At 33.2% G+C, this 23,679-nt stretch overlaps 1 protein-coding gene across 1 annotated transcript in view; it reads right to left on the bottom strand.

Moving 5' to 3' along the window:
- LOC122816780 (cytochrome P450 2K1-like) overlaps positions 1-23,679 on the bottom strand; it is a 237,190-nt gene that overhangs the window by 60,273 nt on the left and 153,238 nt on the right. The window contains exon 5 of the mRNA XM_044089797.1: positions 21,642-21,818. Coding sequence (XP_043945732.1) covers positions 21,642-21,818 — 177 coding nt within the window. The remainder of the gene's footprint in view (positions 1-21,641; positions 21,819-23,679) is intronic.

Below are 23,679 nucleotides of genomic sequence, written 5' to 3'. Positions count from 1 at the left end.
TACAGACTAAGCACTGTTCCAAATTAACAAATCCGTTTGGAGTCTTTGTACTCCTTATATGTGTCCAAAAACATAGAATTCTCCTCCTCTCTCAAATAAGTAAGCAGCTGTAGGAATTTTAAAACACAACTTAAATAATACCTAACTGACTCTTGGTTATGTTCCCGCCTCACACCCAGCTGACTACCTACTTTCTCTACAACACTGCCTCATTGCCATCTGTACTATAACTTTAGTCTTCTCTACTCTTCTGTACTCTTCTTACCTACCACTGCCACATTTTACCTTCTTGCATCCACCTTCTCAACTTAAAGATCTTTTGCCTACTACTACTTCTAAATATCTTATCTGTGTAAATCTGCTGTCTTATACTATACCTCCCAGTTCATGTTTCTTTGCTACAACTTCCACATAGCCTCCTAATTTTGTATATAAATGTCTTCCACTGCAATATTTTACTTTTAAGAATAGCCAATGTAATTTTTTTCTTCTCTGAAAATTGTATACCTGTGCTATTATGAAGCTAAGTAGGTATAATACTGCACTGCTAAACACCCATATAAATGACTCAACCTTTTGTAAATGTTTATATCTATGTGTCTCAGCATACACGGTGGAGCTTTTCTCCCTGAGCCTCTTCTGAAAAGGGGTCACTTCTGGTAATCAGTCAGAAAATTCTGGTAAACAAATGCTAATAAATAAATATTTGAATATTTTACATGTTTCCTTTATCCTCATTACTGAATGGTGGTAAACTGGGTCAAAAGTTAAAATATACTGTGAAAGTTTAACAATCTTTCCTTCTAGAACATATTATTGTCTAAAATTTGGACACCTTATAATCCAAATCATGTAACTATAGCCATAGCACTAATTTTCCCTGAGTGGCAAGGAGAAGAAACTACATGTTGGCACCTACATTGTGATTTTATGTTATTTTACTTAGATTTTTGTTACCAGAGTAGAGCACTGACCACAGCTTGAGAAACTGCAGGCAATGCCCATATTGCATTCAAGATAATAGCAACAAAAATGCAACAAATACAACCAACAGTGGAACACAAATGTAATGGGAAATGGTAATTTATTGTACTTACTAAGAGTGAGATAAGTCCTTTTCATAGCACTATATCAGGAGTTTGTTGATGTAACTAGGTTTCCAGCTGAGACCATGTAACAGGAGAGTTAAGACCATTATATTTATACTCATGACCTTCATATGAACCTACCAATATTGGTCTGCATTAATTCCCATTGTTAACTGTGCATCTGGCTGTATATATAGATATACCAAATATACCGTGACAGTAAAAAATCCCAATATACTACCCTCCAACTGTGCCACCTGGTGACCGGTGACATCTGAGAAGGTGAAAATGAACCCATAAGTAGTAAAAGCAGAAAAATGAGGCTAGCAAAAGAAAAAAAAACATCAAAATTATTTAAACCATATAAATAGCAAAAGCAGAAGAATAAGGCTGCCATAAAGAAGAACGAACCAACCGAGTCCCATGCAAGGGGGAAATGCACGGTCCAAACCAAATACACCAAACCACCAAATAGACCAGCATGAGCAGTAAGGAGTAAAAATATCCTTTATTAGACGTACAAAAACAGACCGGTTTCGGCAAATGTTGCCTTCTTCAGTGTAGGACAAGACAAACAAGTCCCATCCATCAATCATTATATATAAGCCAACAGCCAATAGGGCAAGCAGGTTCATAAATATTAATGATATGAAAAGAAAAGAAAAAAATTTTTTTAAAATCATGACAACATATTCTTTGTATTGGTCAAAATTACAGTTATTGTAAGACCATAGAATGAATCATCAGAGCAATACAGGCTGACCAATATGAAAAATGTGTGAACATATACCACAAAACAATAAATAATAATGAAAAAATAATAATAAAAAAATAATAATAAAAAAGGACAAAAATAACAAAAAATCTTGAAAATCATAAAAAATGTAGAAAATATACAAAATAAACATATGATCAAAGTATAAGACAGTTCCCATACAGAAAAAGCATAAAAAGCTTTTATACTGTAAATAATGAGACAATCACCTTAAATTGGATATACAACAGTAATAAATGGCATCAACTTCCATATAGTAAATATCCATATTACCATAAATGAGCATAATTGCCCATTATTGAATATCAATGATCAATCACTCAAAACAGGATACCTAGGGACAAGTAAATGTGACACATATATCAAAAGTCTTCCTGCCAACATAAGTCCAAAGCTTCTGACATATTGGATATGTAGGTTGGGATGTAATAGCTATAGCACCTGGAACCCCTAAAGGTGGTCATTAAGACCTGGATAAAACAAACCCCCCAATGTTGTTATCCAATATTTCTCTTTATGATCTAATAGGCCATGCCAACCTTGTTTGTTGGTTCTATCGCCAGAAATTCGATCAATGATCATGAAATTGAATCTGGCCTGTGGATGTTTAAGTGTATGTTGGTATAAAGCACTAGTCTCCTTATGATTTCTGATGTCACTACGATGTTCGTTCATTCTGGATCTTAATGCTCTGGAAGTTTGGCCCACATAAAATGCACCACAATAACAAGATGCTAGGTACACTACCCAATCGCTACTGCAATTACCAAAAATTTTTGTATTGAATATCTTACTGGTGTTACGACTAGAAAATTCTTTAGATTTGGGCATATAAGGACAGGAGCCACAATGACCGCAGGGGAAAGAGCCAAAAAGCTCATCACCATGTAATGTAAGTTGTTTATAAATAGTACCTCCACTAGCCATATGTTTATAGTGTGACAAGTACGAGCCCAAAGTTTTGCCCCGCTTGTATGAAAATCGACATTGTGGACCCAACATTGTTCGTAACCTGTCATTGGCCAGTAAAATATTCCAATGTTTGTTGATAATATTCCTGATCATATTGATGTTTCTTCCATAAGTCGTAATAAACCTAACCTGGGTACAAGATGTATTCTTGTTTTTATTTTTGTATTGCAATAGTTGTTCCCTGTCTGTACAATTTGCCCTACATCTGGCTGAAGTAATATCATATTGATCATAACCTCTACTGGCAAACCTCTGACTGAGATCCATGCTGGCTAGTTGGTATTCCTTGTCGTTAGAACTAAGACGTTTAATACGTATAAATTGAGACACAGGAATACTTCTAATAGTATGACGGGGATGTAAGCTAGAGGCATGAAGCAAAGTATTATATTGTGGGTACTTACGAAACACCTTCGTAGATAAGGTGTGATCAGAATTCCTAAATACCGTGACATCCAAAAAATTGATAGTATTTTTATCATGAGTCACAGAGAATTCAAGTCCCCATACATTGTCATTTAGGTATTCCACAAATTCATGCAAGTAACCCACATCCGCCACACTAGCCAGCAGTCGTCCAGATAACGTCGCCAGACGTCCATCTCCACCTGATAGATGTTATGTAAGGTATCATATATCATGTATTCCTCAACATAGGCCATGAAAAGATCGGCATAAATGGGAGCAAATGATGCTCCCATAGCTGTCCCTTGCAACTGCCAGTAACACTGGCCTTGAAAATAAAGAACATTTTTGTTGAGTACATGTTCCGACATGCAGATCAATAATGTGTTAAACCCAGGTGTATAGAGATTCGCCCTCTCTAACCAGTATTGAAGAGATTGTAAACCCGCCCAATGCGGGATACTTGTATATAACGATTTCACATCAAGTGTACACATGTACCAATCAGGTTCCAGTTGAGTATCTTGAATAAGCTGTAAAAATTGGGTAGTGTCCTGCAATCTGGATCTAATCAAGCCTAACAATGGCTTGAGATATTTCGTGAGGAATGCCGATAGGGGTTCAGTCAGGGATCCTATTCCAGAGACAATAGGTCTGCCGGGTGGTTTTATCAAGGATTTATGAATCTTAGGTAAAAGGTACAAAATCTGTTTTGAGGGTTCAGATACCATTAATGAAGACAAACATTTTTTACTTATAATGCCCTCCTCAAAGGCTAGCTTCAAAAATGAGTCAATTTTGTCCTTGAGCACAGGCGTGGGGTCTATAGGCATGTGCATATAACATTTTTTATCAGATAATTGTGTCAACCCTTCCTGTATATAATCAGCAGTATTCAAAACCATGACAGCACCTCCTTTGTCAGCAGAAACAACTACTATATCTTTATTATTGCATAATTGGTCCAGAGCCAACCTGTCATCCGAAGTGAAGTTGCTTGCTAACATAACATGCCCTAGGTTCTCAAAATGAATGTCCCTCAAAATAGTATCCATAAATATGGAAACATGTTTATTCATAGGCAGTTGGAAAGATGACTTGCCAAAGCAAATATACCGTGACAGTAAAAAATCCCAATATACTACCCTCCAACTGTGCCACCTGGTGACCGGTGACATCTGAGAAGGTGAAAATGAACCTATAAGTAGTAAAAGCAGAAAAATGAGGCTAGCAAAAGAAAAAAAAAACATCAAAATTATTTAAACCATATAAATAGCAAAAGCAGAAGAATAAGGCTGCCATAAAGAAGAAAACAGCATCAAAACAATTTAAACGTTTCTACAGTGTTAGTCAAGAAGCACCCAATTATCCATATTGACCAATTAAACCAGAAAATACAAACAGTAAAAAAGAACAGCACTGAAACTATGTACAAATACATGATACTATTTAATATAGTCAAGTGAAGTAAGCCCGGAATTTAAGAATCTCTAAGCAAGTAGTAGGTATCAGGACTGCAAAGCAAATTTAATGTTTCAAAAGAACAAAAAAGTCATGCTCAATCATATTTTTTTTAATTTATAGACAAAAGGAGTAGAGCCTTGGCTACCAAGGCAATAGATTATATCTTCTCCCCATACTTGAGGCATCAAAAATAGAAGGCAACTTTGGCTCTATTGATGTCAAATGATTGGGCATCAAAACTAGGGCCACTCCCCAGACCAGAGCTGAATCATGGTCAAATGGGACCCTAGGTAGGGTAATGGACCCTTCCCCCCACAGCCATACCAATATTTCATTGCTTGATTGTCTCATGCAAATAACAAGAAAAAAAAATGCTCAAACCTGTAAGTGTTTATACTATTTTTTTTTACTTTTACAATAATCAAAGATTTGTATTTGATTTAAAATTTTATTTCAGATTTTGTAGCAAAAACATTGACATACATTTGCTAAATAGAAGAAAACAGTCTCATGTTGAAAATAGACTTTGCATGAGCAAGAATAAACCCCTCTTTCCTTGAAATTCTAATTTATTGAAAATGCATCTAGCAACCCATTAGACTGCAAGAGGCATGACAGGATTAATGGTCAAATAAACATATAATGAAGCACTAATTATTGGCTAAGTGAAGGCTGTAGGAATTCAAAACACAAGCATGTAATGCATTTGCTAACAACTTGTGATAGCCCACTGGATGCATGTGTCCCTCTTCAGGGCCAGCCCATGAGCAATGTCTTGTGATATGACTTGGTCAGAGTCACACAGGAAGGGTGGAGGAATCAAACCATGCACTTCAGAAACAGCTGATTATCAGCTCATAGCATTAGTCTTCTGAGCATAGCACCTTACATACTGTTGTAGCCCAACACAGTGCATATCACAAACCTGTGTGCCAGCAAAAACAAGCTAATTTAAAATTATAGTCATACATTCAAATTACCAATTGGTCCACAGCACTGTCTGGTTAAATGACTTACTCAGTGTCACACTGTAGGTAAATGATAGAGGTAGGATTCAAACCCTGCACTGTTGCCATAAGAAGCAATTCATTAACAGGTTGGGGCTTTAGTCCCCTGCACTAACTACCAGAGTAATGGTTTTAACCAAATGCAAAAATACTTTGCACTCTGATCTTCTAGAGAAGACTGTATCAAAGTAATACACGTCAATGATTACATAATGGATGCTGAAGATCAATAATACACATCAATGATTTTACATAATTCTGAAGCTCAATCAGTTCTAATCATCATTCCTAATAATGTCTGCTATATGACCTGACAATGTCAACCCCTTTGTAGTTGGTCGAGGATATAAAGAAGGCCCTGAAAAAATATATTTCTAAAATGCAATATGTTTAGACTAGACTACACAGTCCAGGCCTGTTAAATAAATTAATTCTTTACTGCAATGAATAAACCAAAGACCAATTAAAGACAATATAAATGATACAGCGGCTTTTGTTCAACAATCCACACAGCATACAAAAACCAGAAGTATTACTGCATACAACATACTTTTTTGGGATGGGGGCTCACATGTTTTCAGGACACCTACTTCTCATTGTTGGCCTCCATATATTCTGTTTCTGTCATCAAGAATATCTATCACCTCATAGTGACTTACTCAGGGTCACAATGTAGATAAATGATGGAGGAAATATTCAAACTCTGCACCCTTACCACAAGAAGCAGTTCATTAACAGGTTGGAGCTGTAGCCCTCAGCAGTAACTGCCAGAGTAACAGCTGACATCAGTCAGTACAAGTCTGACCTACTTGAATGGCTGATAATGCCATAATGAATCAACAGAGCCAAATCATGGATACATGGTACCCTATACATGGCAATGAATCAGGCCCATGCCAATCATACCAATATCCAATTACTTGTCATTCTGTCCCCATTTACCATAAACTGCTTTTCAAACTTGACAATGTACATACTATTTTCTTCTTCTTTACTTTTACAATGATCACAGAGATGTGGATTTCACTTAAGACCTTTATTCCAAATTTTATAGAAAAAACACTGACATTTTCAAAACAAAACATTCTCACATTCTAAACAGACATCTCATGAGAAACAATAAACTTCCCTTCCATTAAAACTCATATTTAGTGAAAATGCATCTAACAGTGTATTAAACTACAAGAAACGTTGTGATTTATACTTAAATTGCATATAGTGAAGCACTAATAATATGTGAAAGGTATGGAATTCAAAATGTTAACATGCAACACGGTTTACTATCATAAATTTAAAAATCAGAACAAAACATGTCTGCATTTTCTAATTTATACATTGGAAATGAACATTTCCGAATTTACCTAAAGTCGAAAACAGCTGTGTATTGTCGAAAATGTCGCTCGTGACATTTTCGGCAATACACAGCACTCCCACCCGTCCCGTAACTACCTACCTAACCAGCCTAAACACACAGTTATGCAGGGGGGCAAGCCCCTCTGCACCCCCCCTGTGGGGGGCTGCACCCCCACTCCCCCAACTTAATATTCCAACTCCGAGATCGCACTACAGTGAGGAAAGGGATGTATTTCCCTAACCGCACTGTACCGCGATCCTCATGAGCTTAACGTTAGAATTGTGAATGCACAGTCCATTCGCAATGATAACGTTCGCTCAAATCACCTGCCGAAATATGAAGTATTCGAACATCTGTTGTTTGAATACTTCATAGCCGTGCAATGCACGTCGGCATTGTGATAGTAAACCATGCAACACATTTGCTAACAGCCTCAGACAGCTCATGGGACACAAGTGTCCCTTTTCAAGAGCAGCTTAAATGTACTGTATGATGAAGTAACTTGGTCAGAATCACAAAGAAGATAACTGAAAGCTGAGGGAATCAAACCCTGCACAAATTTGAAGTTCTTTAACAACTCATAGCCTTACTCATCTCCACTTAGTGCTAGACAAACTTTTGTAGCCCAAAGGCTTTACATTCCACCCTGTGTCCATGTAAAAAAAACAAACAAAATTAAAAAAATGGATTCATATTTAAAAGACTTCATGCTGCTTAATTTATTCATAGCTAAATAATAAACACACTGTCAAAGTTCAACAGAAAGAAAAAATGAGCACTCCAAAGAAAATGCCCATACATCTCTACCTGATTATTAAAGAAGCAGATAAGGGTGGCACTATCATAATTATGAATAGGAAGGACTATGTGATGTATATGTATGAATTTTTATCTGATGAAAGCTCTTTTTGTCAATTTAGTTTTTTGGATGTTAAAAAAAGTATTCAGATGTAAATATGTTAATTTATGAGATGCAGTTAGATAATGATATCTTCATTGATGTTTTTAACATCTTCACTGTCCCATGTCCAGTAATCCCAATACTGTATGGATTACCCAAAATACACAAATTCCTGACCCACCCTCCAATGCGACCTATTATCTCAGGTAGAGGGTGGGTCACTGAACCAATTTCTATATACTTACAATACACTTTAAGTAAATACCTGACCTGCTGTAAGAGTTTTGTAAGAGGTACAGGTGATTTTTTTAACTACATTTTATGAGTGGTATCGTACTAATTCTGTGACAGATTTTTTATTTGTAACACTCAACATTACTTCACTTTTTACAATGATCTCCAGTGATTATGGTTTGAATGCCATACATGATTTTTTTATGTGTTAATACAGATTTACATGGAAGGAACATTGAAAATGTATGCCAACTATTAGAGATTGTCCTAACCAAGAATATCTTTATATTTGAAAATCAACCATATCTACAAATTGCTGGTATAGCTATGGGTACACCATAGCAAACACATATTCAAATTTAGTACTAAACCAATGGAAAAATGAATTTATATTTAGTAATAGGAATGTACTATAATTCTAAAGTATTGTTATATCAAGATTTTGTCAATGGGGGATGGAACTTAGATGGCCAACTAAGAGCAGTGAATTTTGAGAGCTCCATAAACTAGTATAATAATATAGGAAAATTGTATTAACTTCAAGTTTAAAATGTCAGACATCTATAAATAAACTACTAAACTACATAAATACCAATTTTGGTGGAGATATACAAAAATTTTCCTGTCAAGTAACGTGGAGATATATTGAGTCACTGAATATGAACAACTCAAGGAATTCTCACCCAGATGCTGCTTTGAAAAAAAGAACTGTAATTTATGACATCTACCTTACAGGAACTATCCTTGAAGATGTATGGCTTTAAAAATGGCTTAGAAAACCTCAAGTTAAATTCTCAAAAACAGACTGATACTCTTAAGGAACTATTACAGCAACACCATACAAAAATAACACATATAGAGACTTCTTTAAATGACATTGAAGGGAGACTCAAAGAGGAAGAATTCCAAAAATAATTTCTGCTTAAACAGAATACATGGCTACTTAACAAAATAGATGACTTAGAAAACAGGGAAAGGAGAAACAACATAAGGATCTTTGGTCTGCCTGAAAACATTGAAGGTGAAGACATTATTTTATTCTTAATAACCTGGATTCCTGCATTTTTAGACTCGAAAGAGGGACTTTCATTTGGAATTGAAAGCGCACATAGAGCACCGAAGAAACCTGCTTCTAACTCAACAAATACTCCACCTAGATCCATAGTCATACAATTTCTTTCATTTCTGGATAAGGAACTAATATTAAAAACTGCTTGGAGAAAATCACCCTTAAAATACAATCAAAGCCTGATAAGGTTTGACAGTGATTATTCTTCCAGAATACTAGAACAAAGGAAATAAGTCTGGCCAATAATAAAACTGTTGAAACAAAATAACATTAAAGCATAGCTGGCCTTTCCAGCCAAGATAAAACTACTTTTTGCCAATGAAATGAGAACCTTTAATGACTTAGAAGAAGCTACTATATTCATCAAAACATCAACATAGTGTCTATCCTAGAAGAAATGAAATGGATGGCCCCTACTCTTAAAAGAATAAAAGAAACAAATCCTTGGACTGATGCTAGAAAGAAGTAACAAAAAACTGATTCCAAGATAGCTGTCCCAAAAAAACAACTCTTACAACTACATCTCTCAAAGTATCAACTGATATGATACATCTCTTGCCATGTGTTTTTATTTTAAAAAAGGAGGGTTTCCTAAACAACTGAGAAACAGCAATGATTTATTTAGAATGTTCAAAGAGTCCAATAATTCTTCACAAACAAAGGTAGGTCAAATGGGTTACTATTTACGTTATATATAAGCCAAACAAAGCAACATATAATACAAACCTAGACATTTCTATTTCCCTACTTGAACTCAGTGAATACTTATCTTGTTAATTTTTCATTGATTTTACTTATAATAATTTAAGTAATTAATTAACTAATGCAACAAGTTACCATTCATCAGAGTTCAGACTCAAATGTAACAATTAACATCATATATAATAGCAGTAACAATAGAGTGTTTTGAAATAAAAAATGCTGTCATGGTGACTAATGCCTTCTTCAGTTAAAGTATGATTTAGACATGCCATGTATATCCTGGTTAAATAATAGTAGCAAGCTCAGTACAAATGTCATCATTATTCTGTCTAAATATAGTTAATATCAATTATGGCAGGTATCACAGCTACGAGTGCTGTTTGATCAATCCTGATATGGTGTGCATGGATGCAGCTGTGTCTGGCAGCTAGTACAAATGTCATTATTATTCTGTCTAAACATAGTTAATATCAATTATGGCAGGTATCATAGCCTCGAGTGCTGTTTGATCAAACCTAATATGCTGTGTGTGGATGCAGCCATGTCTGGCAGATAGTACAAAATTATTATTCTGTCTAAACATAGTTAACATCAATTATGGTAGGTATCCTAGCTTCAAGTGCTGTTTGATTAAGCCCGACATGGTGTATATGGATGCAGCTGTGTCTGGCAGCTGTTGTATGCTGCCGTTTTTATCTCCGGGAAGCTATGGGTTGTGGCTTGTGATCGAGGTTTACTAATGCTTGTGTATTAGGAAGAGACATTTGGTATTTTAGCCTAGATCTAGGGTAAGAGGATGGATAAAACTGATTTTGGATATTTTGGAAGAGAATAGTTTGTTTATACATTTGCTGAGTGAGAGGTGGGAAGAATGTGTTATCTCTTGTGGCGGTTTGTTGGGAGGTTTTTTTTTTTTATTTGTCTGCTCTCTGTTCTTTTCCTGGCTGCTGCCTCGCTGAAAGGGAAGAAATTTAGGCTTGAAGTTGCAGTGAAGTGAAGTGAAGCTTTTCTTCAGGTGCACCGTGAGCCTCTGGTATGCAGTACACAGACAAACTAACAGAAACAGATGCTCCCATGTTGCTATGGTAATGGAGACAGAGTGACGATAATGCTTAAAGACTCTGAGGAGCCTCTGAGATGATTCTCCGCAATGAAGTTTTTGGTTTAAAAAAAAAAGATAAATACATATAATATATATATATATATATATATATATATATATATATCTATCTATATATATATATATATATATATATATATATATATATATATATATATGGGTCTACTTCATTTGACCTAACTTTCATTTGCCTGACACTCATTTGCCTGAGACCAAATGACTGACACTTCATTTGCCTGACACTTCATTTGACTGACAAGTATTATTAGCAAGAAAATGGAATATGCCCCCTTCCCCACTCCAGTGCGACCCTGGAGTTAGAATATATAGTTAGGGGGGGTGTGGGGGACGAAGCCCCCCACTTACTTTTCTGTTACTAAGCAATATTACATCAAAAGTTAAGAATATTATATGAAATGAAGTGGGGGGCTTCGCCCCCCACACCCCCCCTAACTATATATTCTAACTTCAGGGTCACACTGGAGTGAGGAAGGGGGCATATTCCATTTTCTTGCTAATAATACTTATCAGTCAAATGAAGTGTCAGGCAAATGAAGTGTCAGGCAAATGAAATTTCAGTGAAATGGTGTCAGGCAAATGAGTGTCAGGCAAATGAAAGTTAGGTCAAACGAAGTAGACCCATATATATATATCTATATCTATATATATATCTATATATATATATATATATATATATATATATATATATATATATATATATATATATCCACACACACACACACACACACACACACACACACACACACATATATATATATATATATATATATATATATATATATATATATACATACATATATATAAAATAAAAGGGCTGTTTTAAACCACATGTACACATATTGATGGTCTCCCAACACTTTGTTTAGCTAAGTAAGTTGATTCTTGATAAAAAAAAAATAATAATAAGCGCAATTTTATATTTAAAATGTATTTTGGTCCAAACACATTAAGGACTTATTCTCTTCATAAAGACATCAAGTAAAACCACGACTTTATTTGGTCAAATCCTTTTATTTGAGACAGATAAAAATAGTAATCGCTTTTGGGATATAACCAAACCCTTCTTCAGACATATATTCCATTACTTTTCTTGTACATTTAAATAATAAAAAAGGTGCCTAAACACTACATCTCTAAAACATATCAAAAACAACCACTGGGAGGCATATGCATACTTAAAAGAGGTATTCACTCATCAAATACAATTAAAATTAATAAAATCCATCTATATTATATGGGCATATGGGGATAGCTGATTTTATGGGTGTTTGTGGCTGCCGGGAAGTGCTAGAGAGTCATCAGATTTCCTTTGTAGAAATATCTGTGGGAATGGAAGCTGTGTTGAGTGGTTCACTGACAGAGTGACCACTGCATGGAACAGGCTGGTAAAGTGGAACAGGACAAATATTGGTTTGGATATTTTAAGAACAGCCTGGAAACACACCACATGAACTAGTGAATGGTATTCTGGCAAAACTGGATGGGCATTGTTTCCCATGCTTGAAGTACTGATATGTGTGTATGTAAGGATGGACACATACTTATAACAAATAAGAAACGAGAAGGGTCTCATAATTTAAAGTTTACGGACTGTATAAATATGGTTGGAAGGAGTTAATAATAAGAATAAGCATTACAGCTTGTGGTCTCTCAAATAACTAAGCAACAGCCAAAAAAAAAAAAAAAAGAAAAACACAGTAGTTATGTAATGTATGATTTTAGTAAATCTAGATAAAATATATAATCGTCATATAAGATGAAGTAGTCTGCTGAATTTAGATATTAAAGACAAATAATATTAAATTGACAATAGACACTAAGTTTAATAACATGGGCTTGTTACACTACTGTTTTAACTTGTCATAAATGACATACACATTACTGAACATCAAGGGGAACCATGATGATTTTCTCATATAAGAAAATGTGCATAGCAAGTCATATAATTGCTTTAACTTGAATTGTGGTTTTGTAACTCATCGTGACCATACATAATACTTAAGCTGTTACCAAGGTAACTAATGTTTTATACATGACATCAAACTGACAAAGTTGTTCAAGACAAACAATAGAAGCCTGAACTAGGAATGTCACAGAATGTAACAATCACATTCTGAACAAATAGTATTAAATTGACAATAATAACTCAGTTTAACCTTTGCTGATTATACAAAATAAAATGTTGCCTTTTAAATCTAAAAACTTTCAGTATATGCCACAAAATGACAATTTATAAATATGGAAAGAGAATTTGTAATCATTAATCACAATAAGTAATTTTTTTGTTTTTAACCTATAATTTCATTCATTTTATAATAATAAATGACAGCTATGAAAATCCTTATGTGTAGGAAATGGGGGGAAGATAATTAAAATGCACTAACTTTCATCAATGTTCACATAAAACAAAACTGATGCTTTAAGTTAGCAACAAAGTGATTACTTAAATGCTGGCAGACAATGAAATATAACTTCTGATATAGCCAGTAAAATACATTGTATTATAAACATTAGGTATAAATATTATTACCATCTATTTATATTAAGTAATAAGTTTTGAATGACTTCATCAATAAGGGTGACTATGTTAAATAACTGTGCGCTATAATCTTTTACTGAGGTTTTATATATGATACATCCTACTTTACTATGATTGAATTGCTTGTCATATATCTTTCATGTAAATATTAATTGCTTATACAATAAGTAGACATTTATATTGTATTTAATTCTGTCTAATCTACAATAGTACTATATGTGTTCAAAATAATATAAATATTGTTTATTCCTTTAGAAATATTCTCCATATGATAATTCAATTTACGGAGCTCAGATGTTCTGGATTGTCAAGGTATGAGTGATAATCGGATAGACTTAGGTTTATCCATCAGATTAGGAATGATTTTCGTTCCATGGCTAGTGCAGATCTTAGTTTTGTTAACATTTATTAATTTAAATTTGTTATTTCACAAAAACATTTTTAGTATCCCTGACCAAAACATTACTTTATTGGTAAAAACTAAAAGTATAAAACTGATAATTTCCTTTAAAAGCTCAAACATATACTTTATAGTTATCAGAGGACAATGTTTAATAGTCACAATAAAACAAAAAATACATAGTCTAAATAACCTAAGATGGATTTAACTTTATTATCTTTAAATGCCAATGGCTTAAACAATCCTAGAAAGAGATCAAATCTACTGAAATATTTAAAACTGAACAAAGCACAAATTGTCTTCCTTTAAGAAACTCATTTCAAAACAAATGACAATTACAAATGGAATCCTAAGGAATATATGATATTGGCACAATCCACTTATAAGACAAAGACAAAAGGGGTAACAATTTTATGGAAAACAAATGTGATTAACCCAGAAATCATTTATAAGTATGAAGATAAGAAGGCCTTATGACATTACTAATAGTTAAATATAATAACAGAATATGAACTCTAGCCAATCTATACTGGTTCCCAGGCATTGAAACAGGAACTGTTAAAAAACACTTGTATTTTATTTCCAATAATTATAAAGGCAACTTAATATTAGGAGGAGATTTTAACTGTATATTTGATATTTCTAAAACTCCAAATAAAAGACCGCTGCATACATCTGCTGTATCAAAAGCTTTAAACAAGTGGGAAAAGTCATTTCATTTTGTAGATACTTTCAAATTTAGAAGATAAATCTTTGTTGTTTTCCCATCAAGATCAAAGATTTAGTACCCAAACTAGAACTGATAAAATATTTGCTGCCCATGACTTACACTCTAAAATCATTAATTTTTCAGTCACTCCCTGCCCCTTTTCAGACCACAATTCATTAATACTAAAACTTCAAAATAGGCACAAACCATTAACCTTTGACTCCAGAATTCCAGCATATATAACTAAAATTAAAGAGTTCAAACCCTGGTTATTATCTGAATTACAGTTCTTCTTAGATATTAATTACACCACAGAGATAAATAAAATAATGATATGGGACTCGTTAAAAGCTTACATATATGGTAAAACCCTAACTTGGTATAAAAAAAAATCAGAGAATGGGATTCTGAATTATTAGATCTACAATCCAAACTTTTATCAGTAAAAGCTAAAAAATCAAAATCATTTGGAGATGAAAAAGAAATATGTATTAAACAATAAATACAATGAAATTCTAACACATAAAACTAGTTTAGCTTTAGAAAAACTAAAAATTAATACCATGGCCACTTCTCCCAAATATCTACATAATTTATCCAGAAGAATCAAAATACAGTCAAAAGCTAATAACATTAAATGTATCTTCCATGAAAAGAAAGGGAAAATTGTCTCAGATATAGGTGACATTCTTGATGCCTATATAAATCACTATATGGAACATTTCCAAAAAGAAAATATACATATTGATCAATTATATCTATTTGAAAAATGTTTTAATATAAAATAAAAAATCAGAAAATTTAAAACTAGACCTACAAGCACCCATATCATACAAAGAAATTACAGATACAATAAAAGAGGGTAAAATAATAAAGCTCCAGTTATAGATGGCATAATTATAGAAATATATTAACTAACAGAATGAAAATACCACTATCCAAAACAATAAATAATGCTCAAACTGGATTTATATATCATAGACACACACATGACAATATTAAAAGGATAATTTCTCTTATAAATTATGTTAATGAAGAAAATTAAGAAACACTCATAATTGGCTTAGATATAGAGAAAGCCTTTGATTCCCTAAATTGGGACTATTTATTCAAAATCCTAATGTTATTTGAATTTCCTGCATCCTTTGTTCATCTCCTAAAGGATATATAGATACACATATATATGTATATATATATATATATATATATATATATATATATATATATATATATATATATATATATACACAATAATTTAGTGTTTGTCAAGTTAGGTCCTTTTACCTCTGAATCTATACATATAACAAAAAGGCACTAAACAAGGCTGTCCCATGCCACCAATTCTATTTGCTCTGGCTATTGAAATATTGGCAGATTCAATTCATAACAATATAAAAATCAAAGGAATAGATGTTTATGAACAATACAATTCTAAAGTAATGCTATTTGTTGATGACATATTACTAACATTATCTAATACAAAAGAGACATTAGAAGAATTAGATATATTAATTGACAAATTTCACATGACTTCAGGACTCCATTTCAATAAATCAAAATCAAAAGTTTTATTAAAAAAAGAACTGCAGACTAAGGGGAATCACATAATAGGAAAACAAGAATCTACCTTAAAATATCTAGGAATGGAGTTATGCAAGGATAATAATGAATTAGTCTCAAAAACTACAATAATATCATCAACACAATTAAATTCTCTGTGGAAAAATGGAACAAAATAATATTAATATTAACATTTGAAGGTAGACTACAGTTAATAAAAATGGATTTACTGCCCAAGATCCTATATATAACCTTGGCAGTAGAACTGTTACCAGAAATGAATATACTTAAATAAATAAATTCATGCCTAATAAAATGTTTATGGTTTCCCAAAAGAAACAGAATGGCTTTATTACATCATATCAGACCATGGAAACAGGGAGGATTAAACTTTCCTGATATGGAAACATATATAACAACATCAATATCTAAACCAATCTCAGATTGGATAAGTCCAAATTACTCTGCAAATTGGAAAGAATTGCTAACTGTAATATCAATAGATGAATTTGATTTACAAAAAAAAAAAAATAAAAAAATAACAACAGATAAAAACAATTTGCCATGGCATATATTATGTATTAGTATGCAATATAACATAACTAAACCCACTAAAACTCATATGATTAATTATTACATTGACTCATTTAGGAAAATTATTAATGGAAATATAGATTTAAAAATCTGGTTTGATCTTTTAACACCATTTATAATCACAAAGAACTTTCCACATAAAATATATAGATAAATTAGTAATTCCTGGGAACAGAAAGGATTTTTTTGTTGGCTCCAATGTATCAAAGAACTAAATGTTTTAGATATGCAAGTAATAAAAACAACATACAAAATTCCACAACAGGACTGGCTAACTTTACAGAGTACTGTGTCATATTCACAAGAATTAATCATTCTTCATTTAAAGAAATTCCTAAATTTATGAAATACATATATGGAATCATATATAATGACTTTGACATGGGAAACAGTATTTCAAAATTTTACAAAATATTGATAAACTATAAAACAACACCCAAAACTTCATATTGGAAATATATAAGAAAAAGGATACTCAATACAGTTAACTGAAGCTATTAAAACAAATACCTTATTATCGATAAAATATACATCATTTACACAGTACTGGAAAGTTTTTAATTGGAAATGCTTGCACAGAGCATTAACCCCAGACATAATCAGTAAAATTAGTTCTTCCATAAAAGGAATATGTTGGAAAAGTGAGCAAGTACACAATGCCAATCGGAACCACATTTTCTTTGATTGTGTTAAAATTAAGCCATTTTGGAATGGTATTAATAACTTTCTACAAGCTTTATTTAATAAATCATTTTACTTAACTAAAGCTCTTGTATTATTAAATGTGAACAAAGGTCCTCATTTGAATAGGTCAAACATGTATCTACTATGGACTATACTTGCAATTTCAAGGAAGTGTATAACAAGAAGATGGAATACAAACACAATATCAACTTTGGACGACTTCTACAGCCTACTGAAGACCACAGCATTAATGAAAATTAAAATTAAAGAACTAAGAATTTATCCAAAGCCATTTTCAACAACCATTGGGGAAAAGTCTTATCGTTGATTGACACTCTACAGTAATTGATCAGATACTCTGATAATGGATTGGACATACTTATAAAGTAACTGTATACATTAAGATCTGTTATAGTGTCAGGCTAATGTAAATAGTGTACATAGTTATTTAGGATGTTATGTATACATACTATGGAATTCATTCAAATGTATTTGAAAAATAAAAAAAAATTGAGAAAAAAGGATTTTGTCAATGACTGTTTTTTTAAATTGAGGAGGATATATGAATATGTTGATTAAGTATGTAGAATATCTGGATGGAACTACAGATATCTTGAAATTCAAAATGGTCTGCTTTGATAGTCAAATTACTTACTTGGACATTAAGCTAAATAGAAATTAAGGGATAACAGACACTAGCATTTATAGGAAAAAAGTACATACGAACAAATACATACATAGGCAGAATATGCACGCACCATATGCATTTAATGGGATTGTGAGGGCACAGTTAAGTAGACTTAAAACAAACAAAATAAAATGTAGGGAAATGGATGAGATGGCTCTGGAATTCCAGTAGAGAGGCTATAATGGTGCAATAATACAAGAAGCTATGAATGAAGTGATTAACAATTGGGAGAACAAGGCTAAACCATTTTTTAAGGAAATTGGAGGCCAGGGACTGAATGCTGACAGACATGCACAGGATAATAAAATTAGATATATAACCACATATAACAGAAAAAAATGAATGATGTTAAACAAATAATACAAAACAATTGGAATATTCCAAGGGCTATGCCAGAACTAGAATGTCTGTTGGATGATAGGCCTAGGTTTTCCTATAGGAAATACAAGAACTTGAAAAGAAGGTTATGCTATCAAGACTTTAGACTAGATGATAATGAGTAGGTAATTAATAAACATGGAATGTAGCCTTGCTACAATTGTAACTTTTATAGAGATATCATCTCTGATAATACTTTTACATATCCAGTAACAGGGAAGGTATATACATTTAATTGTTATGCTGCATGCAATACTACAAATGTAATATACTTGGGAACCTGCACAAAATGTCATTCCTTTTATGTAGGTAAGTGTAGCCACAGAATTAAGGATTGGATTATAGAGCTCAAGTTTGATATACATAGAAATATTCATACAAATCATCTGGAAAGACATATTTTAGAAGCTGTCTATGTCCATGAATTTAAATTTAGGGCAATTGACATTAAACATAAACACATTAGAGGGGGAGATGTTAATAATGCCCTAAAAAGTAATGAATACAACTGGATTTTAAGACTACAGGCAGATTTGAAACCTGGCATAAATAGTCTAGTTACAATTAAAACTATTTTAATCAAGAAACAAATGTAATTTAATTGATTTATTTAATACATATTATTATTATTATTATTATATTATTATTATTTATGACTTTTTAGAATGATTTTGTATGACTATTTATTGTAATACTCTAATTTTGACTTTCAATTAGTTGGCTGTGTCATGCGTTCTTATTTTGAATTGTTATATAAATTGATTCATTGTGACTAGTTTTATTAGCACTGAAGAAGGGTATCACCAGAAAGCTTTGCATTTTATACATTTTTTTTGTTTTAATAAAAAAGTTTGTCATATCTAAGGTTGAAGCTTCTTCTTTTTTGTTAGTGACTTCACTCCTTGGTGATTTTCCAGAAAAACAAAAAACTGAGGAATAGACCAAAAATATGAGGCAAAAGTCTACATATCTTACAAAAATCTAAACAGCTGAGAGGTATAAAAATGGCTCATGAGATAATGCTCTTGCTTACTATAATCAATTTCTTCCAAACCAAAGAGTAAAAAGGTCATACAGACAACCCAACTAGTAAAACTGCAAGAAAAACCTAGTCAAGCTAAAGTTTTCACTGTGTGATACATTAAACCTCCTTTAATAGAAGCCCATGGGATATGTGCAAATGATCCCTTAAGAACATCAAGTACTTCAGCTATATGGCTTCTGAATATCCATGACTTTTTACTTTTTCTTTTTAAGTCTTTATGAATGCATTCAGGCCAATAAAGCCAAACCCCACTTCCTGTATACCACAACTAGCTGGCAGTCCATGGGTCGATTGAGGAACCTAGCCCAGATTTCACAGTCAATGAGCTAGCAAGATGAAGTTCAGTGCAACAGGTTTTTAAGCAGTGAATAAAGGATTTCATGTTAATAGTGTTTTTTGTAATAATTTATGGCTGAGCCAGGCCGCTCATCAACACCAGGCCCTAGGAAGCTGCCTAGGTTGCCTTGTGCTGGATTTGACCCTGCCACAGGGAGTCAAATATTCAAAGCATTTTATTTTGTTCAAACATCCCTCAAAACATCCAAATGATTTACATAACTGACATTTGTTAAGAAAACACATAAATGTGACAGCAACAATGAAGATAAAAAGAATGAAAATGAGCTACATTACTCCCAGTGCTAAAGTATGGAAAGAAAAAAATAGCTGATTTGAAATATCCAACAAAGTGATTAAACACTACTGCTCTCCATGATTAAACATCATAAAGACACAAGAGAAGACACATTCCAGGCTATATGTTAGTCATATATTGGCCAATTTGTGTAACTACTGTTACAACTGCATGCACTCTCACTTTTTGAAGGCTAAAAGTTAAGTTTTATGCCAGTGTGTTGAATAAAAATGGCAGGTATAATAAGAAAAAAACATTCAGACTGTATTAAAATGGTATTTCTCCCTGCAAATGTCATTGAAATATGTGGAGCCAAAACTAGTCCACTTGGAAGGTAAGCATTTAAAAAAGTAGACATGCATAAGAAGATGAATAGACTTTCATTCTGTGTAAAATCAAATGTTCACAGCCATTAAGTAGACTTTATTTGCCAGTTACTACTGCTAATATGGCAATGTAAGAGCATTTGACCATAAAAAAGACCAAACTAGTTCAAGGCTGACAAGCCCCACAACTGGAGGAATAAACCCCCTGTAAACATAAACAGATTATTATTATAAATTAAAATTTTCAACATGATGCAACCATATCTTCAAGATCTATTGCAGGCTTATTGTGTGCAGAGACAATAAAAGTTGCAGGAGAACTTGTTTCTGCCTTTTTTTCCCTGTGTAAAAACCAGTCCATTGATTATTACAATATATAAAGCCCCTTCTGTCACAAAGACATCACAGCTTTCTCTAACTACCTGAAAATAATTGTCCCATCTTGGAGCAGCACTTTCAGTCATGATGGAGGAGTATAAGACATTTCTTGATTTTTTTGTGATCAAAGTTGGATCAGTAGTCACCAGATTGTATACTTTTCCAATAGTTGCATAGAAAAGTCATTTTCAAATATGATTTTTCAGCTAATTTATATCTCATTTAGCCTATGCAGCTCAAAGGACTTTATTTTCTTGGACAAAAGCCACCAAACACAATATTACTCTTGTCAACATTGTGCCAGGAGATAGTGCCAGTGAGTGCCGGGCCATTTCAATCATTAACTTGGTTGTAGAAGCCAATATCAAACATGTGGCCAGCCTTACAGGAAGATCAAAGAACCTTTCATTCACAGCCCTTCTGTAAGCTAAATATGTGAACATTATATTGGTACTGTTTTCTAAATAAACTATCTAGTCAGTTAGATGGTATGCAAATTCCACTGTGCTAAAATACTTTGACTGCAACATCAAAACACATTACGGAATTTTCCAGTTTACAAATATGTTTTCAGATTTTGCTGTAAAAGATTACCTCAGTTTCTTGCTTGATAAGGAATGCATCAGTGTAACTTCGTATGTCACTATGGTTAAGAGTAGATTTAGATTCTGCAAAAATCTTTTTCAGCTCTGCATTAAAATCTTCACTGTTTTTCTCTATTTCCCTGAGAGCACCTGGAAGGAATTTTAGGAAAGGGAAGGCATTGTAAAGCTGAAATGAAAACAACATATAAAGTCAGAATCATTGTACTTAATAGATTTTACTATAAACACTTGTTCCACGTGTTTCAAATAAAATTTAGTTAAAACGTGATTTTTTTTTTAACTTATATACTAGGAAATGAAATTATAGGAACGGTCATTATTAATTATCAGAAATAGAGTAAATGCAATGGAGTGTGTGTGTGTGTGTGTGTGTGTGTGTGTGTGTGTGTGTGTGTGTACACACACACACACACACACACACACACACACACACACTATCTGTCTATCCAATGCATGCTCTATATCCATCCATCCACAACCCCTTTTTCCATTTTTACACAAGGGATCAGGTATCACATCAGGTGGCTATTTTATATATCTATATATGTATGTCTGTGTGTATCTCTCTCTCATATAGCTGTAAGAGTAAAGCAGCTGAAACACCAGAACATCAGTCATGTAAAAATGCAGTTTATTATATATATCAACAGAAATAAAAGGCATGTTCTTCAAAACAAAAATAAAGTCTTGTGTTTTAACTAGAAACATAGCAAACACCTTTAATACAGTCTTACACTGCTTGGAAACAGTATCAGTTGTTAGTTGTAGTTGCTAGGTATTTCGCTGCCATGAGGAAATTACAGTTTTTTTCTTTCAGGTCTTCCTAAATAGTAATTTATTTTCTCTCTCTCTCTTCCAAATTCTCTTCTCTGGATATCAAGCCCCTTTTCACAAAGGGCAAATGCTCCTCTGTTAGAGCTTTCCATAGCCCTGCATTTGTATGACCTTTATTATTTATTTGAGTAAATCTGCCCTGCCTAATAAAGAAAATCGCTTTTTCTATACCTTAAAAAAAGAGAGGAAAACAAATCCTCTTAAAGTAACAGAACAATAATATCCACATAATTCATCTACCCTCTTACAGGGATGTAGCTAGGATTTTCAAATTTGTACTCACAGCTCTCAAACTGCTACCCCCTCCCCAGCCAGGCTACGGCCATTCTTGTAATTCACGGTTCACTCTTTTAGTGTCGATGAAGAGACATTCACTGTAATGCCTCTTCAGTAATATAATATAGATTCACTCAAACTCGGTTCCTTGAATTGAAAATGAACCTGAAAGTCAGTTCTTTGAAAAATGCAGCATGGTAGTTGGGATAGAGGATTCATGCTTTTGTTTTCTGTAACTAAGGTACAGGTTTTGAGCTTGAGTAAATTACTAACTACCTGCTACCCCTAACTAGGGTGTTTCATTCACACACAAACCCCTACCTACCTCTTAGTACAAGAAATCTGGACAAAGCCTAAAATAAACAGGGATAGATATTAAATAATGCTCTCTTGACCGTAGAAAGTTGCTAGAATAACAGGATTTGTGCTAGTATGAGAAAGTTGCTAGAATAACAGGATTTGTGCTAGTATGAATTTTTCTAAAGGACATGAAGTCTGAAACTCAAATGTCTGTCATTATTTAGCAACTTCAGCCCTCAATGATTTTCTAGAAAATCACAAAATTTATGAGGAACAGACAAAAAATATGGGGCAAAAATCTGGACATTCTGCAAAATTTGGACAGTTGAGAGGTATGCTACCTACCACACACACACACACACACACACACACACACACACACACACACACACACACACACACACACACACACACACACACACACACACACACACACACACACACACACACACACAAATACCTCTCAACCTCTTAGAGCAACAAACCCATAAATAAAACTGAGGCAAAGGCCCAAAAATAAGGACATTTTTTTTAAATATTGCTCTTATAAACTTAGAAAGATAATAGAATAGTAGTAGATCTTGCATTAGTATGAATTTTCTGAAAGGTATGAAATC

This window comes from Protopterus annectens, chromosome 12.part0 (assembly GCF_019279795.1).
Source record: "Protopterus annectens isolate FY-2018-M chromosome 12.part0, PAN1.0, whole genome shotgun sequence".
NCBI lineage: Eukaryota > Metazoa > Chordata > Ceratodontiformes > Protopteridae > Protopterus > Protopterus annectens.
The sequence above is the reverse complement of the archived record's forward strand: the minus strand, read 5'-3'. Positions and strand labels throughout refer to the sequence as shown.